The 24,397-nt window shown below is 47.8% G+C and overlaps 1 protein-coding gene across 7 annotated transcripts in view; it reads left to right on the top strand.

The window, feature by feature from the left end:
- The window catches only part of LOC140427057 (uncharacterized), a 202,681-nt gene that overhangs the window by 99,637 nt on the left and 78,647 nt on the right, over nt 1–24,397 (top strand). For all 7 annotated transcript variants that reach the window (XM_072512517.1, XM_072512516.1, XM_072512513.1 and 4 more), the window contains exon 10: nt 4,389–4,540. In XM_072512517.1, coding sequence (XP_072368618.1) covers nt 4,389–4,540 — 152 coding nt within the window. The remainder of the gene's footprint in view (nt 1–4,388; nt 4,541–24,397) is intronic.

Raw genomic sequence — 24,397 nt, 5'->3', positions numbered from 1 at the left:
CACTGCTTGTCTGCATCCCATTATATACATGAGTGGATATTATGACACCGCCCACTAAGTTTTATAACTTTCACTGTTTTAAGTTCCTTGTGGACTAAGAGAGCAGGTCTGCAAAAACCTCATTTCCCGCACAGCTGGGCTTCCCCATGTCTCACAAGAAAGCCTCTCCAGCCCTGGCAATGCTGACCTCTCTGACTTGTATCCCTCCATTCTAGTTACGGCATGACGTCTCAGACCCCCCTCACCACCTTCTCGCTTTCCCTCCCCAGATCACTGCACCAATCCCTCATGCTGCTCCCTCCACTGCTCATGGCAGCCCCCATGTCAGAGACTGTTCCCTCTCCTCCGCCTATTTATCCTACATCAGCGCCTTGATTTCTCAGGCCTACACCCTGCAGCCCACACCTCCTGCCGCTGATAGCTGACCTCACCTGTCAACCAGAGGTCAAGCCGTTATCCTGGTTGGCTGTCAGGTGGGAGTCTGCGGTGATTTACTTAAATTACGCCCTGTCATTAAGATCGGCTGAGTTTCCTTCACCAATTACCAAAATCCCTTGCACCCTCCCTGCCTCTCTGCTAATGTTGGGGAGCAAGCAGCTGCCACCTTGCTTTTCACTGTCCCTGCAGTGCTTGCCTTGTGGTTAGACAGCCAGAATTGTGGGCAGTACTGAAGCTGTGGGCTGGCAGGTTGACCATGAGGGCCTCTGATTTATATACAACTATTTTGGTTACCCAGTTCAACATCCTGTATATTTTTTAATTAAATATTTTCTATTATTCCGCATTGTTTCTACCTATTTGTCAATGAGATATACAGATTCCAAGGTTTCTTAGCCATTTCAATACAATTCATGAAGTATGTGTGTTGCTTTTTAAAAATCTTTTTTTCCTTGTTTGCATTCAAATTCACCTGTTTTCTATCTGCCAAACATTTATTTTGTCCAACTCATTCTGAAATGTTAAAACTGCTTCCTCCAATTCCGCCAGTTTGGTACGATTAGAAAACATCGACCATTCTGCATTGTATTTCTGAGTTTAGATCACTGTGCCCCCGGTCACCATGCTCAGTGCTTTCACCCCACCCCCTTCTGACCTAACGTCCATTACTTGGTGCTCTCCACCCTTTTAAGCAGTTCCCAAGGTTTACTTGAATTCCTTAAGCTTATGATCAGTTATTTCAGGGGTGACAGCAAGCGAGTGCGTGTCAGTGACTGGGAAACCGGAAGATCAAATAGGTAGGAATTTATGAGCATTCTTTGGCTCCATTTCCCCCCCGACCAGATTGAAAGCTGGCTGGCTGCCGGATGAGAAACGCAATGGACATTCCCAACAATCAAAGCAGTGTTTTGGTGAAGGGCGGGAGTTGAGGGAGGTGGAAACTGGGAGATGCGAACAAATGGGGGACGTATGTAGTTGAAAAGAGATACGTATGGGAGAAGAAAAACAATGTGGGGTTGGAGGGATCATGGGGGTGGAGAGACTGTCGTGGAGGTTGCACTGATAAGGATGGATGGGTGTGTGGGCGGTTGCGGTGGTGACAGTCTGGAGATTGCAAGAGTGAAAATTTCATCGCAGTTTTTCTTGAGGGCAGCACTCTTGCTGCTCCAACTCCACAAACAATGCTGACCTGCTGGACCTGGCAGCTCCCGCCCCCTTCAGCTGCCAGATTTGTGAACCCAGTGAAACCTGCTCCGCAGACATTAACATTAAATGGCTGCCAAAAGGCAAAATTCTCCATTTGAGAGACTAAGGGCGGGATTCTGCGCCCTCGGATGCCCGGAATGCGTTCCCCGATGGGGCGGAGAATCGGGCGTCGGGGGGAAATCGCCGACCCAAGCGAGGTCCACAATGCAAGCCGGCAGGGGTGGGGGGGGGTTGTAAATAAATGCAGATGGGTCCCCACGGCTTGGGATCACGTGGGCGAGGATCACTTGTGGTCTCAGCAATCATGAACTTGACATGGTGGATCTCGCAGTGGGCTAAGGGGGCAACCTCCTTGGCCCTCCGCGAGGTCCACAACACCAGGGTCACACTGGTAGAGACAATCCAAGCCCATCTAAGGACCACCTTCACACCCATCCCAGGGGGAGTGGTGGGGCGGAGGCATTCAGAGACTTCATGTCTGGGGAGCTGTGGCTTGGGATTGGTGCTTGGCCCGTATTACTGAAGAAAGTACCAGAGACGTCATATTGATTGAGGTCAACTTTAAAAATTCTATAAACATGCATTCCCAACTGCCCCAAATGCCCGAAGGTACCCTCACTCTCTTACCCCCTAGCCTACCTCACCCCTGTGCTCTCTCAGTGACCCTCGACCTGCTTAGCGTTTCCATGCTCACCCGATACGTCTAGGTGTGTCCGCAGGATGCACATCAGAGATGAAGGCAGCCTGCTGCCTATCATGTCCCAGTACCTTTGATGCCCCTGGCGGGCATCCTCTGGGGGCCCTGGAGCCATAGGGCCCGGGCCTTTTGCCGGCGGCATATGCCTCACCGTGCCACCCTGCTCCAGGTGCTGACTCCAAGGCGCACCATTGTCAGGGGGTGGGTCTCAGGAGAGCGGCTGGCCACTGTTGCCACTCCATAGGGTGGCTCCAGATTGGCACCCAGCATCCCCTCCTCCTGGGTGGTGTCCATAGGGGTTGGTTTAGCACAGTGCTAAAGAGCTGGCTTTTAAAGCGGACCAAGGCAGGCCAGCAGCATGGTTCAATTCCCATACCATCCTCCCTGAACAGGAGCCGGAATGTGGCGACTAGGGGCTTTTCACAGTACTTCATTTGAAGCCTACTTGTGATAATAAGCGATTTTCATTTCAGGGGTTTACCTCGGCTGGATTGAGCCAGGGCTACCCTACTGCATCTGGCTCTTCGCTGGCGGCTCCCCAATGTCTGCAGCACAGTGTCAATGCCCTCAGTGATCTTCCTCCGTGACTGGCAGATGCTCTGGAGTGCCCCAGCATTTCCCACCTGAGACTGGGACAAGTTTCACAGCACCTGTGGTCAGTGGGAGGGATAGGCCGATCTGCATGGCATTAACAACTCACGAGTGACAGGTCATCTGGGTAGGTGGCGAGGACACTAATGTCTGGCACCCGCCGCCTATCTGGGCCCTTTTGTACTCTTTCCCATCTGTTGTTGGCCAACATTTCCTGCGGGGACACAGAGGGGGCACTGTGAGCTCACGCGTCGTTCATCACAGGGCATGGGGAGGGTGGTTTGGGTGCGGGTGGGACATTAGGCGTATGCCGGGGGGGGGAAATATGTGGGATGGGGAGATGGGTGAATGGGGTTTGAGGAGAGGGGATGGGGAGTATGGGATTTGGGGAGTACATGGGGTGGGCTATATGGGGGTGCGGAGGCGTAGGCAGCACTGCTGGACATGGGAGGGCCAGGGTACGGAACGGGGTTGGGCACGGGCGGTGCCAGGTTCTTGGGGGGAGGGTTCGGGTGTCCCTGCACTATCCCTGGCCACCCAGACCCTCCGATGGCCTGGGAGACCCCGGGATGCATTCCGCTTTGTCCACGTACGTGTGGACCAGTACTGAACGGCGCCCGGCTGCGGCCTCCATGGGGAGGCCGGTGGATCCCGAGAGGCTGGTAGATACTGGGTAAGTAAGCCTTGAGTGGGTTTAAGGCCTTCTTACGTGAGATGTGCGCGGGTTCCTGATCCCGACCACTCACAAGACTTGGGTAGGTCCTATGAGGCATCCTGGCTGTCGGGAAGCGCTTGGGTGGCTTCACCCAGGATCTTCCAGCCAATTGGAGAGCAATGTGGTCGGTAGATTGTGCCCCTTAGCATCAACCTTGGTTTCTCTCTGGTTGTTGATGGCATGCTGCTTGTACATGGAAGAAGTATTCATTCAGTTAGTATTGATCACCTTGAACTCATCTTAAGTTTCGTTTCGATTTTCATCTTTTATGGTTTGTATCCCTTTTCTGATTACCTGATTAGTGTTAAAGCATCGTAGTAACTTTTAGTGTCTAATTTTATCCTTTCAACCTGTGAATTCCAATAGTTCCATTAGATTAGAAACAGAAAACTGGGGATCTGAGTTCTAAATTGAGATTTACTCTCATCACCCTCCAGTTTTGTTTGATAGACAAATGTGACTTGCTGGGATCTCACTGTTCAATAGCACAGCCGTACTTTACACCTGTGCCTTCACACACTTGAGTTGTGATGATTGGATGGGAAGCTGAAATGTTTCTAATTTTTAGCCGCTGAACAGACAGTAAGTGATAGTGTGCAGCTTTTGAACTAAGATTAAAATTATTTATTAATCCTGGGTCATAGACTAAATATTTAACTTTCAATCCCGACTGTTTACATTTTAAAATCTATTTGCTTATTTTGCTAAAATGGACTGATGCTGTTATGTTGATGCCATTAGATCACTCCCGACATTGGCAGAATCAACTAGTCAACTGACCATCAATAATACGGGACAACACAACAGTTTCGAGACAAATCCATCTTATCCGAAGTTCTTGGAATTCCAGCATTATTCATCTGCTGATCAAATCTCCATCGACAGTAAAAATGGTGAAGTGAAATTATTTCAACATAAAGTATGCAGTAAGGTTAAAAGTGTTATGATTCCAGTTGGTGTTACAATTAGGCGGGAAGATTTCAGAATGGAACTCTGGTGCAAAAGCGTCTAATGCTTTTTTTAATGTGGAGGAACAGAATCACAGGACTGCCAATTAGTTTTTAACAACAAGAAAAAAACACTTTGATGCGCAATCAATTACACTCAAGACGAAATGATTCCATAACTGAAGGCATTAATCTGCTAGAACCTTTTCCCCAGCAGTTTTGATACAGAAAGTGAAGGCTGCTGGGACGGCACGATCTCTTATACCCCGCCTTCAGGGCGGAGCTACATAATACAGCCAAAGGTAGACTCCTGGGTCTAACTAATGGTCATCAGCCTCTCAGGTACCGCAATACCTGGTACTACCACATTCACCCCCTGTTAAAAAGAGACCGGCGGGGGTGGTGGCCAGCGTTAATAATCACCTTTAGCATGGTATGACCAGGTATGGAGGTACCGTGATGTCGAGGATATGTACAAAGTGTTCATAGTGCAGCAATCAGTCGATCGGGCGGCCTGGTCGTCCTTCTGGAGCGTCTGGGTTTCGGCGGTGATTCTGACGAGGGTCGGTTGCGACTCCAGGAGCGTGGTGTCGTCCTCCCTGGCAGCTTCGTCACCCCTAGGCGGTGCTGTAGGGCAAAAGATTGACAGGGAGGGGGGCGCCTGTAGGGGGCGTGGGTTGGTGGTCAGGCCTAGGCAGGAGCGGCGGGAGTACTGACCCTCCAGTGAGGTGCTGTGGGGGAGATGGGTGTGGGGGCAATGGTTCGGGTGCGCGTGGGGTTCCGGCGGGTGCCAGGTCCCGAAGGGAGACTGTGTCTTGCCGGCCGTCAGGGAAAGCCACGTATGCGTACTGGGGGTTTGCGTGCAGCAGGTGGACCCTCTCGACCAACGGGTCCGACTTGTGCCCCGCACGTGCTGCCGAAGCAGGATGGGTCCGGGTGTCGCTAGCCAGGTTGGGAGCGAGGTCCCGGAGGTGGACTTCCTGGGGAAAACAAGGAGAGGTTCATGAGGCGTCCGATTTGTGGTTGTACAGAGCAGCGACCGGATGGCGTGGAGGGCCATTGGGAGGACCTCTTGCCAGCGGGAAACCGGGAGATTCCTGGACCGTAGGGCCAGTAGAACGGTCTTCCAGACCATTCCGTTCTCCGTCTCTACCTGCCCGTTTCCCCGGGGGTTGTAACGGGTCGTCCTGCTCGAGGCAATGCCCTTGCTGAGCAGGAATTGACGCAGTTCGTCGCTCATAAAGGAGGACCCCCCTTCACTGTGTATGTACGCGGGGAAACTGAACAGTGTGAAGATACCCTGGAGGGCCTTGATGACGGTGGTTGTGGTCATGTCTGGGCAGGGGATGGCGAATGAGAACCGGGAGTACTCATCAATCACGTTCAGGAAATACGTGTTGCGGTCGGTGGAGGGGAGGGGGCCTTTGAAGTCCATGCTGAGGCATTCAAAGGGAAGGGAAGCCTTTATCAGGTGCGCCCTCTCTGGCCGGTAGAAGTGCAGTTTGCACTCCGCGCAGATTTGGCAGTCCCTGGTGACTGTCCTGACCTCCTCGATTGAGTAGGGCAGGTTGCAGGCCTTGACAAAATGGAAAAAATGAGTGACCCCTGGGTAGCAGAGGTCCTCCTGGAGGGCTCGGAGGCGGTCCACTTGTGCAGTGGCACAAGTGCCGCGGGACAGGGCATCAGGAGGCTCGTTCAGCTTTCCCGGACGGTACAAGATCTCATGGTTGAAGGTGGAGAGTTCTATCCTCCACCGCAAGATCTTGTCGTTTTTAATCTTGCCCCGCTGTGCATTATCGAACACGAAGGCCACCGACCGTTGGTCCGTGAGGAGAGTCCAGTAGCGCCCGGTGGAAATCTTCCAACGTTTCCTCGGGGCTTTGCCGCCTAGTCGCAAGCAGGTGACAAGCGTAGACCTGGTTTACAGGGCGGATGTAATGTCCTTCTAGCAGTTTGACAGCGGCAGCATAGTTCTCCGCCTCCTCGTTAAGGGGGTAGATCCCAGGGCTGACCCGGGAGCGCAGGAGATGCATCTTCTGTCATTCCGTGGGGGTGCCTATGGCCGTGTCGAGGTAGCCCTTAAAGCACACCAGCCAGTGTTTAACAATAGCAGCAGAGTTATCCGCGTGGGGGCTGAGCTGGAGGCACTCCGGTTTGATTCGGAGATCCATCCTTCCAACTTAAGTTGTAGCAGATTAAATTGATGCGCAATCAATTACACTCAAGACGAAGTGATTCCATAACTGAAGGCTTTAATCTGCTAGAACCTTTTCCCCAGCAGCTTCGATACAGAAAGTGAAGGCTGCTGGGACGGCACCATCTCTTATACTCCGTCTATCAGGGTGGAGCTACATAATACAGCCAATGGTAGACTCCTGGATCTAACCAATGGTCATCAGCCTCTCAGGTACCGCAATACCTGGTACTACCACACACTTATTAAACATGAACAGTTTAATTATAATACAATAGTCCTTTACCCCCCCAGTTAGCTTCACAAATGTATACAGTTTTCAAAGGTGGCATCCTAGTCTAAAACCAAATGGTCGATGCCGCCCAACCGATGTTCTGTAAATTTCTTCTCATTCTCCCACCAGATGATTGTCACATAAGCATTTCCAAACTCCACTCCCAAAAAGGCACACTTTAAAATCTTATTTCAAACAACGCTTTTCATCAGCTGTTTTCATTAAGAATCCAGCTCCAGGTTTTACAACTATCCTTTCAAACAAAGCTTACATTCCACTGTTTTAACAAGGAATATAGCTCCAAATGTTCCACTTCTCCTGCCAGGCTTCCTTTGTTTAAATGCTTTTCCGCAAACTCTGAGATCCAACCACCGATTTCCACAATTATTTAAACTCTTGGTTCCACTGGCTGTTGCAAAATCTCACAAACCTATGAATCACTCCCGATATCTTTCTGGCTTTCCACTAGCTGTCTATCTTCACTGAACAGTACTCTCCTCTACTTCTAGTTCCTCTTTGTTCCTTTAAGTTTCAACTTCTTGGAAACTTCTCCTTGTTTCCTTAATGAGCTGTTCTTTAAGTCTCAGGCATTGGTTTTTTTAACCATTGCTCCATGGTATGGATTTTCTTCAAACAAAGCTGAGAGAGATGTTCCCTCTCTAGCTTCCAATAACCAACTGCTCTGAATTCAGTTAAAACACAATGACAGGGGCAGCACGATGGCACAGAGGTTAGCATTGCTGTCTCACGGCGCCGAGGTCCCAGGTTCGATCCCAGCTCTGGGTCACTGTCCATATGGAGTTTGCACATTCCCCCCATGTTTGCATGGGTTTCACCCCCACAACCCAAAGATGTGCAGGGTAGGTGGATTGGGCACGCTAAATTTCCCCTTAATTGGGAAAAAATGGATTGCGTACTCTAAATTTTGGGAAAAAACACAATCACAGACGGGTGGCACAGTGGCGCAGTGATTAGCACAGCTGCCTCTCGGCACTGAGGACCCGGGTTCAATCACGTCCCCAGGTTACTGTCCGTATGGAGTTTGCACATTCTCCCCGTGTCTGTTTGGGTCTCACCCTCACAACCCAAAGATGTACAGACTAGGGGGATTGGCCACGCTAAATTGCCGCTTAATTGGAAAAAAGAATTGGGTACTCTAAATTTATTTTTAAATAAAGCAAAAATCACAAAAAACCTTCTTGCCCTAAAGATGTAGTGTTGACAGAGATAGTGTTGATATAGCTTTCAGAAAACGTTTGAGTTCCTGTACTTGTTCAGCCTTAGCACTCTGCTGCCAGTGGGTTAGTCCTGCAGCCTCACGGCGCCGAGGTCCCATGTTCAATCCCAGCTCTTGGTCACTGTCCGTGTGGAGTTTGCACATTCTTACCCATGTTTGCGTGAGTTTCGCCCCCACAACCCAAAGATGTGTAGGCTAGGTGGATTGGCCACACTAAATTGCCCCTTAATTGGAAAAAATTAATTGGGTACACTAAACAAAATGTTTTAAAGCACTCTGCTGCCAGCTCAGAAACTGCATGCAGAACACAAGAGCATAAGAATTTGAATAAACTGTATAGTCGGCGTCACTGCTTAGACCAGCATTTATTGCCCATCCCTAAGTTCATGGCTGATCTTCAACTCCATTTTCCCACATGATCCCCGTAGTCCTCGATTCCCTTAGAGTGGAAGAATCTATCAAGCTTAACCATGAATTTATTCAACAACTTAGCATCCCGTGGCCTTTGGGGTCGAGAATTCCAAAGATTCATAGCTCCTTGAGTGAAGGAATTTCTTTATCTTTCTCCTTATCCTGAGACATTGCCCCTTAGTTCTGAACTGTTCATCCTTGGGGAACATCATTTCAGCTCATGTTTCAAAGCTGTCACCTCTCATTTCTCTGAACTCCAGCGAGTGCAGACCTTTTCTACCCAATCTCTGCTCATAAGGCAATCCTCTCAACCCATTGTGGGCGGGTAAACCTGCTAGTCTCACTTTAATGCGCAGATTCCCTAGATACCGAAGGATCTATTCCCTTCGCCTTGGAGACCACGGCACTTGGAGATCAAATCAAAACGCTCCACCACTGACGAACTGTGGCAGCCATGTGTACCATCTACAAGATGCATGCAGTAACTCACCAAGGCTTCTTAGACAGCACCTTCAAAACCCACAACCATTACCATCTAGAAGGACAAGAGCAACAAATACCTGGGAACCGCACCACCTGGAGGTTCCCCTCCAATTTACTCACCACCCTGACTTCAGTGCCGTTCAATACTGGTCTCCACAAATGGGGACCAAATGGAACAGCACTCATGGGGGTCTCCCAAGGGATTGGAGGCCCCCAGGTGCATGTCCTTTGGGCAGGGTTATACCCTGGCATTGCTGTTGCCATCCAGGCACCCTGGCACTTCCACCCTGGCAGTGCCATCTGCCTGCCTGACTGACACTGCCAAGGTGCCCAGGTGGCATTGCCAGCTGGCAGAGGCACTGCCAGGGTGTCAAGTTGGCACTGCCAAGGTGCCAAGCTGACATTTTGTGAGCGGTGGTGATCGGGTCAGGTGTGTGCTGCATGGGTGGTGTGGAGGCCCCATGGACTCTCCCATAATGCGGTGGGGCTTGGTGGAGTCGGTGGTTGTTTCGGGGTCTGCAGAGATCAGAACGGCATTTAAAAATGGTGTTCCGATCTCTCACTACACTGAGGAGTTCTGCCAAGTGGAGCTTCGCAGGGCACAAAGTGGGGCTAAGTACGGCTTCAGTCGCGCATTCCCTGCTGAGAACACCTATCTAACGTGGGTGCCGTTTTATAGCATTGTCTTTCTCAACGCTATGAGTGCTGGGAAACACATGGCTAAATGCGCTCACTATGGGACTTTGTTCCCATTTAGTTATATCCCGCCCATTATGAATCCTTAACATACATAATAACCGTTTAGGTAGCTCCTTGTTAAATGCTTGGAAGTCCGAATAGACTACGGATTACCCTTTATATATGCTGCTAATTATGTAATAAAAAAACTATTAAATTTGTCAAACAGTTTCCCCCATTTCACAAAACCATAATGACTCTGCGTGAAAGTGATTGCACTGTCTTCATAATGGAATCCTGCATTTTCTAAAATCAGGCTATTTGGTTTGGAGTTCTATTTTTTTTTAAATTTGTTTACAGGATGTGGGCGCCGCTGGTTAGACCAGCATTTATTGCCCATCCCTAATTGCCCTTCAAAAAGTGGTGGTGAGTTGCCTCCTTGAATCGCTGCCGTCCTCGAGGTAGAGGTACACCCACTGTGCAATTAGGAAGGAGTTCCAGGGTGTTGCCCCAGCGATAGTGAAGGAACGTGATATATTTCCAAGTCAGGGTGGTGAGTGAATTGGAGGGGAACCTCCAGGTGGTGCGGTTCCCAGGTATTTGTTGCTCTTGTCCTTCTAGATGGTAATGGTTGTGGGTTTTGAAGGTGCTGTCTAAGAAGCCTTGGTGAGTTACTGCATGCATCTTGTAGATGGTACACATGGCTGCCACAGTTCGTCAGTGGTGGAGCGTTTTGATTTGATTTGATTTACCGAAGTACAGTGAAATGTATTTTTCTGCGGCCGAGGAAACGTACACAGTACGTACATAGTAGATGAAAGAATAATCAACAGAGAATATTGACAAATGGTACATCGACAAACAGTGATTGGTTACAGTGCGGAACAAGGGGCCAAGCAAAGCAACTACATGCACAAGAGCAGCATAGGGCGTCATGAATAGTATTCTTACAGGGAACAGATCAGTCCGAGGGGGAGTCGTTGAGGAGTCTTGTAGCTGTTGGGAAGAAGTTTTTCCTATGTCTGGATGTGCGGATCTTCAGACTTCTGAACCTTCTGCCTGATAGAAGGGTATGGAAGAAGGCAATGCCTGGGTGGGAGGGGTCTCTGATAATGCTGTCTGCCTTCTTGAGGCAGCGGGAGATGTATACAGAATCAATGTGGGGGTGGCAAGCTTGTGTGATGCGTTGGGCTGAGTTCACTACAATCTGCAGTTTCTTACGATCTTGGACCAAGCTGTTGCCATACCAGGCTGTGATATAGCTGGATAGGATGCTCTCAATCTCACATCTGTAGACGTTTGTGAGAGTTGATGCAGACATGCCAAATTTCTTTAGCTTCCGTAGGAAGTAGAGACGTTGTTGGGTTTTCTTGACTGTTGCATCAACGTGAGTGGACCAGGACAGACCGTTGGTGATGGTGACCCCCAGGAACTTAAAGCTATCGATCATCTCCACTTCGGAGCCATTGATGCAGATAGAAGTGTGTGTCATGCTACACTTCCTGAAGTTGATGATCAGTTCCTTGGTCTTTCCAACATTTAGAAAGAGGTTCTTTTCAGTACACCATGTAACAAACATATTTTAATGTTTGATCTCCATCATTTTGTGAATAACCATGTTTTGCTATATTTCACTCCACTCCATTCCAAAATATAAAAGATTTGGAAGATCACAACCACAATATTTCTGCAGCCACCCCTTTTAAAATCTTGAATTGTAGGGCTGGGATTGTCCGTTCCAGATCAGGACTGGTCTCCGCTGTAGTGAGGAACAGCGCCCAGGTGCAGTGCTTGACCATTCAAATTCATGCATGGTGGAGACCATGCTGGATTCCATTCACATCACGGTATCGGGTCGTCATTTTGAGTGGACAGCCCGATACCAGCGTCTAACAGCAGGCCCCTCTTGTCCCTACAATGCAAAGTTTAACCGCCACCACCCCCCGCCCACTGACAAGGAGGGCACCCTCCACCCATCATCATGGAGGAGCATCCTCCCCCCCACATTATGGAAAAATTAGTTCACCCCCCCCCCCCACACTAGTCATGCATGAGGGTGACCCGGAATCCTTCCCCTCCCCCCTCAGCTCCCCCACTTCAGTCCCCACCCCTGGCATTACCAATGGTGCGCTGCCCCCTGCCACTAAGGCACCAACACCCTGCAAATGATATACATGCCTGGGGAGGTGGATCAGTCCATAGGTAGTGTGCACCTCTGCCACTGGCGGGCTGCTTAGGGGGTTTGTTTACGTGTTTTTCCCTTCACGTTTGAATGCATCTCAAGTACTTTGCTTTGATGCTCAACACAATGTTTATAAACACTCTTGCTTTGATTGACAGCTCCTGACTACATCAAGGTAGCTCAGTGCTTTCAACTGTTTGAAGTGAAACCGCGTAGCTTCTTTGATGTGGTCAGAAGCTGTCAATCATAGCAAGAATATTTTTGAACATTGTGGTTAGTATCAAAGCAGGGTACTCAAGATGCATTCAAGCATGAAGCCAACAATAAATAAACAAATGCCCTAAGCATCTGTGTCTGAACCATAAACCTTCAGTCACAGATCAGTGAAAGGTATTGCTCTGTGAAATTGAATGAATCCTTAGCATTTCAAAGGGTGTCAGGGAACTTGAAGACTTTTCAAGTGTTGTGGACTTTCAAGGAAGCCTCTGACACTTGTAACAGTTACCGTCTTTGAGGCATTTGGCTAAGGGAGCAGATGTTAGGAAAGAGAAAGTGTTCCTACATTGATTTTTCATTGAACTGCCTGGACTGCTCATCAGCTGTCAGACAGAGCAGCTCAGGCTGAGGAGGACACTTCAGAGCTGCGCTTGGCCATACTTACACCCAAGTCTATTTGGTGGAATTCCCACTGTTGGAATCGGAGCAACACACGGTGGGGAGGGGTTAGAATTGGGCTCCCAGTCTGTAATTGCATGCTGATGAATGGAGATCACTATTTTTCATTTTCCTACTGCCATGAGGTGGATAGCATGTCACAGCCGGCAGTGGGGTGCGGAGAATGGGAACGGGTCTGGCGCATGGCACCAATCCCATTTCCTGCTGAACCTCTATTCTCCACACAATCAGGTTTCCTGATCGAAGCAGTGGTGAATGGAGATTCCCAGCCTAAGTCGAGGGGATTTGTTGGCTTTTAGTCCCATTCATTTCTCCAATACTTTTCAGTTACTACTATTGATTACTCACTCTTTGTACACCCTTCGTACCCAATTATTTCAGGTACACAGACTGTGTCTTCTACTGTGAAGACAAACACAAAATATTTGTTTCAACATGTCCACTATTTCCACTTTTAATGGCTTTGGCTCGCCACAAATGTCACTTTTCCCATTGAGTTTTTATTGCTTATTTCTAGGAAATCTAACCAATGTACAACACTTATTAATTCCTGTGGAGCAATGGTATTGGATGGTATGTACTCCTCTAATATATTTTAAAAGATATTCTATTACAAGAAAAATGCAACCCATGCTGTTCTTCACCATTGGGCTTGATCAACAAACATGTTGAACTGGTTTAGTCTGTTTACAAGATGATTTTGAGCCAATGACAGATCGGGGAACCCAACTATTCCAGTTGCAGTCACGCAAGCCCACTTTCTCTCACTGCCACTCCATAAGTATCAGAGCTAATACACCTCATGACAATGTAAGCAGATAGTATTCTTTAAGTTTGTCAGTTATCGTAGATTTTTGAAGTTCGCAGGACATATTGGGAAAGCAGTTCGCAATGCAAATCTTGGGACCTTGCGCTTCATGAATAGAGGCATTGAGTACAAAAGCAGGGAAGTTATGCTGAACCTGTAGAAAATTCTGGTTAGGCTGCAGCTGTAGCATTGCGTACAATTCTGCTAACCACACTTCTCGAAAGATGTGATAGTCTTTGAGAGCGTGGGAGCAAAGTTACCTGAATGGTTCCAGGGAATGAGGAATGTTAGCCCAACCACCTTCAGCTATTTCATCAATGACCTGCCTTCCATCATAAGATCAGAAGTGGGGATGTTTGCAGATGACTGCACAATGTTCAGCCACCGTGTCAAAGAACAATACAGCACAGGAACAGGCCCTTCAGCCCTCCAAGCCTGTGCCAGTCATCATACCACCATTGGCCAAAACCCTCAGCGTTTCCTAGTGTTGTATCCCACTCCCCATCATATCCATGTATTTGTCAAGAGTGCCTGCACATCCACTCTATCCATGCCTCTCATAATCTTATAGACCTCTATAGGTCACCCCGCAACCTCTGTTGTCCTAATGAAAACAGTCCGAGTCTATTCAGCTTCTGTTAACACGTCCAGACCAGGCAACATCCTGGTAAACCTCCTCTCTACCCTGTCCAAAGCCTTCACATCCTTCTGGTAGTGTGGCGACCAGAATTGTGCGCAATATTCCAAGTGTGGCCTTACCAAGGTTCTATATAACTGTTGCATGACTTGGCAGTTTTTAGGCTCGACGCCCCATCCAATGAAGCCAAGCATTCCGTATGCTTTCTTGACTAGCTCGTCCACTTGTGTTGCCACTTTCAAAGATCTGTGGACGTGTACACCCAGATCTCTCTGACTTTCTATATTCCGAATAGTTTTTCCATTTATTGTATATTTAACCTCAAGGTTAGACCAACCAAAATCCATCACCCCACATTTGTCTCGATTAATCTCCATTTGCCATTTCTCTGCCCAAGTCTCCAACCTATCTATGCCTTGCTGTATCTTCTGACAATCATCAACTGTCTGCCACTCCAACAACTTTGGTATCATCCGCAAACTTACTAATCATACCAGCTACATTTTCCTCCAAATCGTTTATGTATACTACAAACAACAGAGGACCCAGCACCGATCCCTGTAGAAAACTACTAGTCACAACCTTCCATTCAGAAAAACACCCTTCTACTGCTATCCTCTGCCTTATGTGAGCGAGCCAGTCCTGTATCCATCTTGCCACCTCACCTCTGATCCTGTGTGACTTCACCTTTTGTACCAGTCTGCCATGAGGCACCTTTACTGAAATCCATGTAAACAACATCCACCGCCCGCCCCTCACAAATTATCTTTGTCACCTCCTCAAAAAAATTGATCAAATTACTGAGGCACAACCTCTCCTTCACAAAACCATGCTGTCTATCACTGATGAGTCCATGTGTTTCCAAATGGGTATAAATCCTGTCCCTAAGAATTCTCTCCAATAATTTACCTACTACCAACGTGAGGCTCACCGGCCTATAGTCACCTGGATTATCCCTGCTACTTTTCTGAAACAGCGATACCACATTAGCTATTCTCCAGTCCGCTGGGATCTCACCTGTAGCCAATGAGGATACAAAGATGTCAGTCAAGGCCCCAGCAATTTCCTCCCTTGCTTCGCTCAGTATTCATCCGGCCCAGGAGATTTATCTATCTTAATGTCTTTCAAAACACCCAATACTTCCTCGTTTTTGATGCCAACATGACCCAGACTGTCCACACACCCTACCCAAGAATCATCTTCCACAAAGTCCTGTTCTTTGGCCAACACGAATGTAAAGTATTTATTTAGTACCTTGCCCATTTCCTCTGGCTCAACACATAGATTCTCCCCACTGTCCTTAAGTGGTCCAATCCATTCCCTGGCCACCCTCTTGCTTTTTACATATGAATAAAAAGCTTTGGGATTCACCTTAATCCTACTTGATAAGGACTTTTCATGACCCCTCTCCTAGCCCTCCTAATTTCCCGCTTACGTACCTTCCTACTTTCTTTATACTCCTCAAAGGTTTCGACTCTCCCCATCATTCTAGACCGTACAAAACCTCCTCAGACAATGAAGCAGTCCATGCACAAATGCAGCAAGACCTGGACAATATCCAGGCTTGGGCTGACAAGTGGCACGTTAGATTCGCGCCACGCAAATGCCAGGCAATGATCATCTCCTACAAGAGAGGATCTAACCATCATCCCTTAACATTCAATGGCATTAACATCACTGATTACCACTGGGGGTTATCAGAATCAGAACTGGACTGACCACATTAATACTGTGGCTACCAGGGCAGGTCAAAGGCGAGGAATCCTACGGCGAGTAACTCACCTCCTGACCCCCCAAAGCCTGTCAACCATCTACAAGGCACAAGTCAGGAGTGAAATGGAATACTCTCCATTTGCCTGAATGGGTTTCCTCCGGGTGCTCCGGTTTCCTCCCATAGTCCAATGACATGCAGGTTAGGTGGATTGGCCATGCTAAATTGCCCTTAGTGTCCAAAAAGGTTAGGAGGGGTTATTGAGTTTCGGGGTTAGAGTGGAAGTGAGGGCTTAAGTGGGTCGGTGCAGACTTGATGGGCCGAATGGCCTCCTTCTGCACTTTATATTCTATGTTCTTTGAGTGCAGCTCCAACAACACTCAAGAAGCTTTATCCAGGACAAAGCAGCCCACTTGATTGCTCGTCCTTCCACAAACATTCAAACCCTCCACCACCGACGAAAAGTGGCAGTGTACAAGATGCACTGCAGTAACTCACCAAGTTTCCTCAGACAGCAACTTCCAAACCCTCAACCACTACCATCTAGAAGGGCAGGAGCAGCAGAGACCTTGGAATCCCACCACCTAGAGGTTCCCCTCCAAGTCAGTCACCACCCTGACTTGGAAATATATCACAGTTCCTTCGCTGTCGCTGGGACAAAATCGTGGAACACCCTGCCTAACAGCACAGTGGGTGTACCTACACCTCAAGGACTGCAGCGGTTCAAGAAGGCAACTCACCACCAAGTTCTTTTTTTTAAATTTGTTTTTATTCAACATTTTTCAATAATTTTTACAAACCACTACAAAAAGAAAACAACAAAAAGCATAGTAATAATTAAGAAAACAACTTAACAAATTAGCAAAACAAGGTGTGGTATCTGCCCTTTACAAATAAAATCTATCCATCACCCCGACCACCCCCCCCCCCCCCCCACCCCCTCCGGTTTGCTGCTGCTGCTGACCTCCACTTAACGTTCCACGAGAAAGTCAAGGAACGGTTGCCACCGCCTGGAGAACCCCTGCAAGGACCCTCGCAAGGCAAACGTTATCCTCTCCAACCTGAGAAATCCAGCCATGTCACCGACATGGGGGTTTTGCGTCCCTCCACATTAACAAGAGCCGCCTCTGGGCTACCAAGGAGGCACAGGCCAGAACTCCCGCCTCTTTCGACTCCTGCACTCCTGGATCGTCTGACACCCCAAATATCGCTATCCCCCAGTTCGGTTTTACCCGAGTGTCCAAGACCTTGTACATAGCCTTTGCAAAGCCTTTCCAAAATTCTTGCTGGGCTCCCTGAACACCTCACACACCTGTCCTCCACCCCAAAGAACTTACTCATTCTCGCCACTGTCATATGCGCCCGGTGTACCACCTTAAATTGAACCAGACTAAGCCGGGCGCAAGATGAGGAGGAATTGGCCCTGCCCAGGGCGTCAGCCCACCTTTTTGGACACTAAGGGCAATTTAGCATGGCCAATCCATGGGGCTGTTTAGCACAGGGCTAAATCGCTGGCTTTGAAAACCGACTAATGCAGGCCAGCAGCACGGTTCGATTCCCGTAACAGCCTCCTCGAACAGGCGCCGGAATGTGGTGACTAGGAGCTTTTCACAGTAACTTCATTTGAAGCCTACTTGTGACAATAAGTGATTTTCATTTTCATTTCATTCAATCCACCTGACCTGCATGTCATCTAGCTCCTCACCCAGCTCCTCCTCCCACTTGCCCTTCAGCTCTTCCACCGAGGCCTCCTCCGCCTCCTGTAGCTCCTGGTATATGTCCGATACCTTGCCCCTACCCACATGCCCGAGACCACCCTGTCCTGTATCCTCCAGTCAGGTAACAATGGAAATTCCCTACCTGCTTTTTCACAAACGTCCGAACCTGCATGTACCTAAAGGTATTCCCTGGGGGCAACCCAAATTTCTCCTCCAGCACCCTCAGACTAGCAAAAGTCCCATCAATAAACAAGTCCCCCATCCTTTTGATACCTGTTCTGTGCCAGCTTAGGAACCAATCATCTATTCTACCTGGAACGAACCTGTGGTTGTTCCGTATCGGGGTCCAGACTGAAGCCCTTGCCTCTCCCCTGTGCCGCCTCCACTGACCCCAGATCCTCAATGTCGCCGCCGCCACCGGGCTCGTGGTGTACCGTGTCGGCGGGAGCGACAGCGGAGCCGTTATCAATGCCCCCAGGCTAGAATCCCTGCAAGACGCCACCTCCAACCGCTTCCATGCCGCCCCCCCTTCCTCTACTACCCACTTCCGAATCATGGATATATTCGCTGCCCAATAATGGCTGCAAAAGTTCGGCAGCGCCAGCCCACCCCCACCCCGATTGCGCTTTAAGAACAGCCTCTTAACACGCAGAGTATTGTTTGCCCACACAAATCCCGTAATACTCCTGTTTACCTGCTTGAAAAAGGACTTGGGGAAGAGGATGAGAAGGCACTGGAAGATGAACAAGAACCTGGGGAGGACCGTCATCTTTACGGACTGCACCCTGCCCTTCAGGGAAAGCGGCAGCATGTCCCACCTCTTAAAGTCCTCCTCCATCTGATCCACCAGCCGCGCTAAATTGAGCTTGTGCAGGGCATCCCAACTCTTAGCCACCTGAATGCCCTAGTAGCGAAAGCTCCTCGCCACCATCTTAAGCGGTAGCTCTCCCAGTCTCTTTTCCTGGCCCCTCGCATGTATCACAAAAAGCTCGCTTTTCCCAACATTCAGCTTATACCCCGAAAAGTCCCCGAAATCTCTAAGGATCTGCATGACCGCCCCCATCCCCTCCACCGGATCCGCAATGTACAGGAGCAAGTCATCCGCATACAGTGAAACCCAATGCTCCTCCACACACAACCCCCCCCCCCCGAACCAGCCCCCTCCAGTTTCTGGACTCCCTCAACGCCATGGCCAGCGGCTCGATTGGGCAAACAGCAGGGGGGGACAGGGGGCACCCCTGCCTCGTTTCTCGATGTAACCTAAAGTACTCCGACCGCAGCCAGTTCGTCGACACACTCGCTACCGGGGCCTTATACAACAACTTAACCCACGCTATAAATTCCTCTCCAAACCCAAATCTGCTCTGAAGGGCAACTAGGGATGGGCAGTAAATGCTGGCCTAACCAGCAACGCCCACATCCTGTAAATTATTTTTTTTAAAGCTACAAGGCTAGTTTGGAGAAAAACTGAGGTTGTTCTCCTTAGAGCAAAGTGGAAGTTGTATTATTTGGACAACATTTTGACAAGATTTGACAAGGTAAACAAAGAAAAACTGTTCCCATGAACAGGTTTTAGCTTTTCACAACGGATGCATGGGAGACATGAGGACGATTTTTTTGTGCAAGTGGTAATGACCTGTAACCTGTTGCCAATAAGGGTGGTGAAAATGGAGATGATCAATGATTTCAAAAGGAAATTGGATAGGCACTTGAGGGAAATAAATTTGCAAGGTTACTGGATAAAGTGTAAAAATGGGACTGATAGGATTGCTCTGCAGAGAGCCTGCATTGTGTCAATGGGCTGAAAGGCCTCCTGCAAAAGGAGGCCATTTAGTCCATCGAGTCTGCCCGGCCCTTGGAAAGAGCACCCTACCTAAGCCCAGACCTCCACCCCATCCCCGTAACCCAGTAACCCCACCCAACCTTTTTGGACACTTAGGGGAATTTATCATGGCCAATCCACCTAACCTGCACATCTTTGGACTGTGGCAGGAAACCGGAGCACCCGGAGGAAACCCACGCACACACGGGGAGGATGTGCAGACTCCGCACAGACAGTGACCCAAGCCAGGAATCGAACCTGGGATCCTGGAGCGGTGAAGCACCTGTGCTAACCACTGTGCTGCCATGCCCTTCCCCCCCCCCCCCCCCCAATATGCTCTTGTATAAACAGGAAAAAACTCCCACAATGGCTGGCCATAGTGCTTCAGTTGGTGGCCTGAGCACTTAGCATGGCCTTCCTGTGGCAGGAAGAAGTCCTTAAGTGTAAATTCGTTGGGCACAGAATCGGTTGGACAGGCCGACGACGGGCACAATGTTCTGCCGCATTGAACATAAAATTCAGCCCTCTGAAATGATTATAGAATTATCTCTGAGTTGGGCAAATCACACAGAAATGAGACATGTTTATTCACCACAAAGTAGCAACTCCTGTTTGTGTGAAATTATTTTGATGCCCATGAATCATTTGATTTACTCTACTTTGATCCTCAAATCAATCAGTGCAGTATTTGGCAGATTATCTATTTTATGACTACTTTTATCATATTTTTTGAAGTTTTTAAGTTCTGAAGAACAATCTCTGAGTCATCAGTCTGTTTCTTGAAGTGTCTGGCATTAAAACCTATGAAAGAGATTCACAGGGCAAGATGGTTGTGTTTATTGGAGATCAATCATCTCTGTCTTGGGATATCACTGTACGAGCTCCTCAGGGTAGTGCCCTAGGCCCAACTATCTTCAGCTTCTTCATCAATGGCCTTCCCTGTGGCGATGTTTGCTGATGATTGCACAATGTTCTACACCATTAGTGGCTCCTCCAATACTGAAGCAGTCCATTCCCATATGCAGCAATATTCGGACAACATTCGGGCTTGGGCTGATACATGAAAAGTAATATTCACACCACATAAATGCAATGACCATCTTCAACCAGAGAGAATCTATTCATCTTCCTTTGACATTCGATTACATTACCATTGATGAATCCCCCTCTATCAACATCTTGTTGGTTACAATTGACCAGAAGCTGAACTGCACCAGCCATACAAATACTATGGCTACAAGAGCAGGTCAGAGGCTGATAATCCTGCGGTGAGTAACTCATCGCCTGATGCCCCAAAGTCCATCCATCATCTACAAGGCACAGGTTAGAACTGTGATGGATTACATTCCACTTGCCTGGATGAGTGCAGTTCCAACAACATTTAAGAAGCTCAACGCCATCCAGGACAAAGCAACCCATTTGACTGGCATTCCATCCGTCACCTTCAATATTCATTTCCTCCACCACAGGCACATAATGGCAGCAGTGTGTACCATCTACAAAATGCACTGTGGCAACTCACCAAGGCTCCTTCAACAACATCTTCAAATACCGTGACTTCATCCACTGTGAAGGGCATGGCGGCAGCCACGCGGGATCACCACCACTTGCACATTCCCCTCCTTGCCGCACACCAGCCTAACTTGGAACCATATTGCCGTTCTTTCACTGTCACTGAGTCAAAACCCTGGAACTCCCTTCCTAACAGTACTCTGGGTGTACCTACAGCACAGGGACTACAGCGGTTCAGGAGGTGGCTCACCACCACCTTCTGAAGGGCAGTCAGGGATGGGCAATAAATGCTGGCCTAGCCAGCAACACTCACACTGCGAAAAAATAAACAACTTGCAACATCATGAAATGCGTGGAATCATATTGTAATTTTTATGAACTCAAGGTGTTCAATTATACCTTGGTTTTCAATTTGCAGTTGAATTAAACAGGCTTAAGCATGACTCAGTGCCGAATATTTAATTATTAGAAAAAAAGGATTTGGGTCAGAGTGGTTCAGGTAAATGGTTCATATAAATATGTGAAGAATTCAACTTGATCTGCTTTAGTAATGGCAAATTAGACTTCAATGACAGCTCCATGGAAATACCCCGATGAAAACGTTATCAGAACTCACTTGACAAGTTGAGCAAACTCATTTTTAAAAATAAATTAGATTGTTTTTTTTCCCTTTGCTAATTCTCTCCTGAAGGCATTGATACTTGCTGAAATATATTACTGTAGAGCACCCAGTAGTTTGCCCTTGGGGCCAATTTTCAGCTATAATTTGCAGTAAGTGTTGTTGACAAGCAATGCCATGGTGTAGGGCCAGTTTAGTTGAGTTTAAGCTGGTTCCCCTCTGTTGTGCACAAATGGTATAACCAGCAAAGGTTCCTGGCTGCCAATCCCAGAATCATGGGCTTGTTTTTATTCATTTGATTTGCTTTCAGTCCAAAGATGCCGAGACCAATTTTAACATTCCAGACACCGCCCCTAACTGAGATCAGCTAACTCAGACCAGATGAGGGATCGGATGTTTTAATTAAATACCCAAGTGAAAAATTGAAGTTTTAATGTAACCCCATTTTAAAAGAGCTCATTTTAAGTTTCCATGTGTTCTATTTATTCCAAGCCTATCCATAGATTGTCCAATCCATTCTGAGGGTCAGGCCTAATTATCAGTCACGCAATCGGGTATCATCTGCAAATTTCAGCACCATCTCTGGATCATTTTTGGAAGCGATTCCAGCATTTAACCCCTACCCTCTATTTATTTTGTTTTGTAAACACCTTTCAATCCAATGTGCCAGCAGCCCCTGACTCCACACACCCTGACCTTTATCATGTGTCTCTAATGTGGCATTTTATCAAAGACATTCTGACGGTCAACACATACTCCATCACATACATACATTGCGTGCCCTTCTGCTCTTTTTCTTTTTCTTCAAAGGAGTCAGTAAGCTTGATTGAAAATTAATTTCCTTTCGGAAATCTGTCCTGACTATGTTTTATTGTGTTCTCTGGCTCTATGTTTTGTTTTTCTTTTCAATTCAATGATCTTCCCTGCCGCTGACATTAGCTAATTCCTCCATTATTCCCTGAATTAGATCTGTCTCTCCTTTTGAATTCAGAAAATATATATGCTGTTTGCTAGTCTTCTGGCACTGTTTCTTCGGCTAATAGACTCTCCGAAAAGAATCTCTGAAAGATAGTTTTGACGTGATTTTAAAGTGTGTGTTGGTTATTTTACTCAGCAGGAACAGAATAATTAGAGAACAGCATGCACTCTACTTGTAATTGAATTTTTATAAATAGATTATTTCAGCCTCTTTTTAGAGAGTTATTTGAAGATTGATTTTGATAAACATATGGTTCTTCTGTTGCAGAAGTCTGGTTCTTAAAAAGTTCAATACAATTGACAGGGGTGCAACCACTCAGGATGAGGGGAGTTCCATTTCCTGTGGGAGCTGGATTTTTGATGGGCGTAATGAGTCTTTAAGTGTGACGCCAGGCTAGTATTTAGCAGGGACTAAGTCATTGCAGGGAGCGTTTTTGCAAAACAGGAGCTGAGTAAGATTTTTCTTACCGAATGTGGAGCAGCAGGAGGCTGGGGTGGCATTGAGCAAGTTGCAGCAAGCAAAGTGACGTCGGAAGACTTCTCAAGAAATCAAGAAGATTTTTGATTCAGAAATGTGACTTATTGCTGATAATAGCTTGTGGGATTTTAGGCTTAACAATGAACATGCTGAATTTTTTGGAATGTCGAGTGCCGTTTAATTAGCTTTTTAGCAGGAGGGGGGAGGGGGGGGGAGTGATGGGGGGGAGAAACATCTCAGGCATAAACATGTCGGGCCAGATGCTTTCTTTCTGGGCTGTAACATTCTATTATTCTATTCTGAAGTGAAAATGATAAATAACATTTTTAGTATACAGACTGCTGTCCCACTGATTAAAAATCAGTTAGAATAAAGCTGGGGGAGTTAAGTGAAAGCGAAATCAAGCTGAGTGTACCACCCAAGTGTTTTAATTGTTTGTTGCTGAACTGAAATTTAGCTTTTATAGAGTCTGAACTGCAGTGCTCCACAAACACTACAAAAAATCCAGAGTTTGCATTGTTCACTACTCATCCAATGGGCCCTGCACCATTCCCACTCTCTCCCAGTTGATCCTGCTTATGGTCGGATCCCCACCCCCCAATTCTGATTGACCTATCTCTCCCGGTCACACTCCTCCCAGTCACCTTCCCCTTTAAGAACTTACCTTGGACACAGCAGCCCAATATACAAAGCCTCTTGGCCAGCAAGCTACCTGGGCCTGCTCACCAATATCATTTATTAGGCACAAAATCAAATGTCCAGTGCACCTGCTGAGGTGCAGGGATTGATCTCTGCCTTTTGGCTATTGCGAATGAATTTCTACCTCTACACTTTGAAAAAGACAACAGAACCCTGAGTCGCTTTAATTCTTTCGTGGGATATGGGCGTGGTGGTGGTGAGTCGCCTTCTTGAACCTCTGCAGCCCATGTGGTACAGGTAAATCCACAGTGCTGTTCGGGAGGGGGTTTCAGGATTTTGACCCAGCCACAGTGTAGGAATGCCGATAAAGGACTGATTTGTTATGGGCCCAAAGGCGGCGGGAGATTGGGGGCGTGGGAGACGTGGGGGGCCGGACACCATCAAGAAATGTTACCAACGGCAGGATGAGAATCGGACAGGCTTCCCACCCCAAGGGGATGGGCAACCAATATGTAACAGGGACAATTTGCTGTTTGGATCAACTCTTCCCTGCCTCCCCCCCTACCCCACCCATCATCTTCCACCATAAATCTTCCAGATAAATGGACGCAGTGTTCTGGTGTTGGGGGGGAGACAATATGAAGGAAAGAAAGGGTTGTGAGCAAGAAAGCCAGCCCTGCGGCCTGGGTGATGTCCCCAGAGAGATTTCCCCTCCAGTACATGGTCCTGTAATTTCTTATAAAATTT

The sequence above is a fragment of the Scyliorhinus torazame genome, chromosome 7 (genome assembly GCF_047496885.1).
Source record: "Scyliorhinus torazame isolate Kashiwa2021f chromosome 7, sScyTor2.1, whole genome shotgun sequence".
Lineage (NCBI taxonomy): Eukaryota > Metazoa > Chordata > Chondrichthyes > Carcharhiniformes > Scyliorhinidae > Scyliorhinus > Scyliorhinus torazame.
The sequence above is the reverse complement of the archived record's forward strand: the minus strand, read 5'-3'. Positions and strand labels throughout refer to the sequence as shown.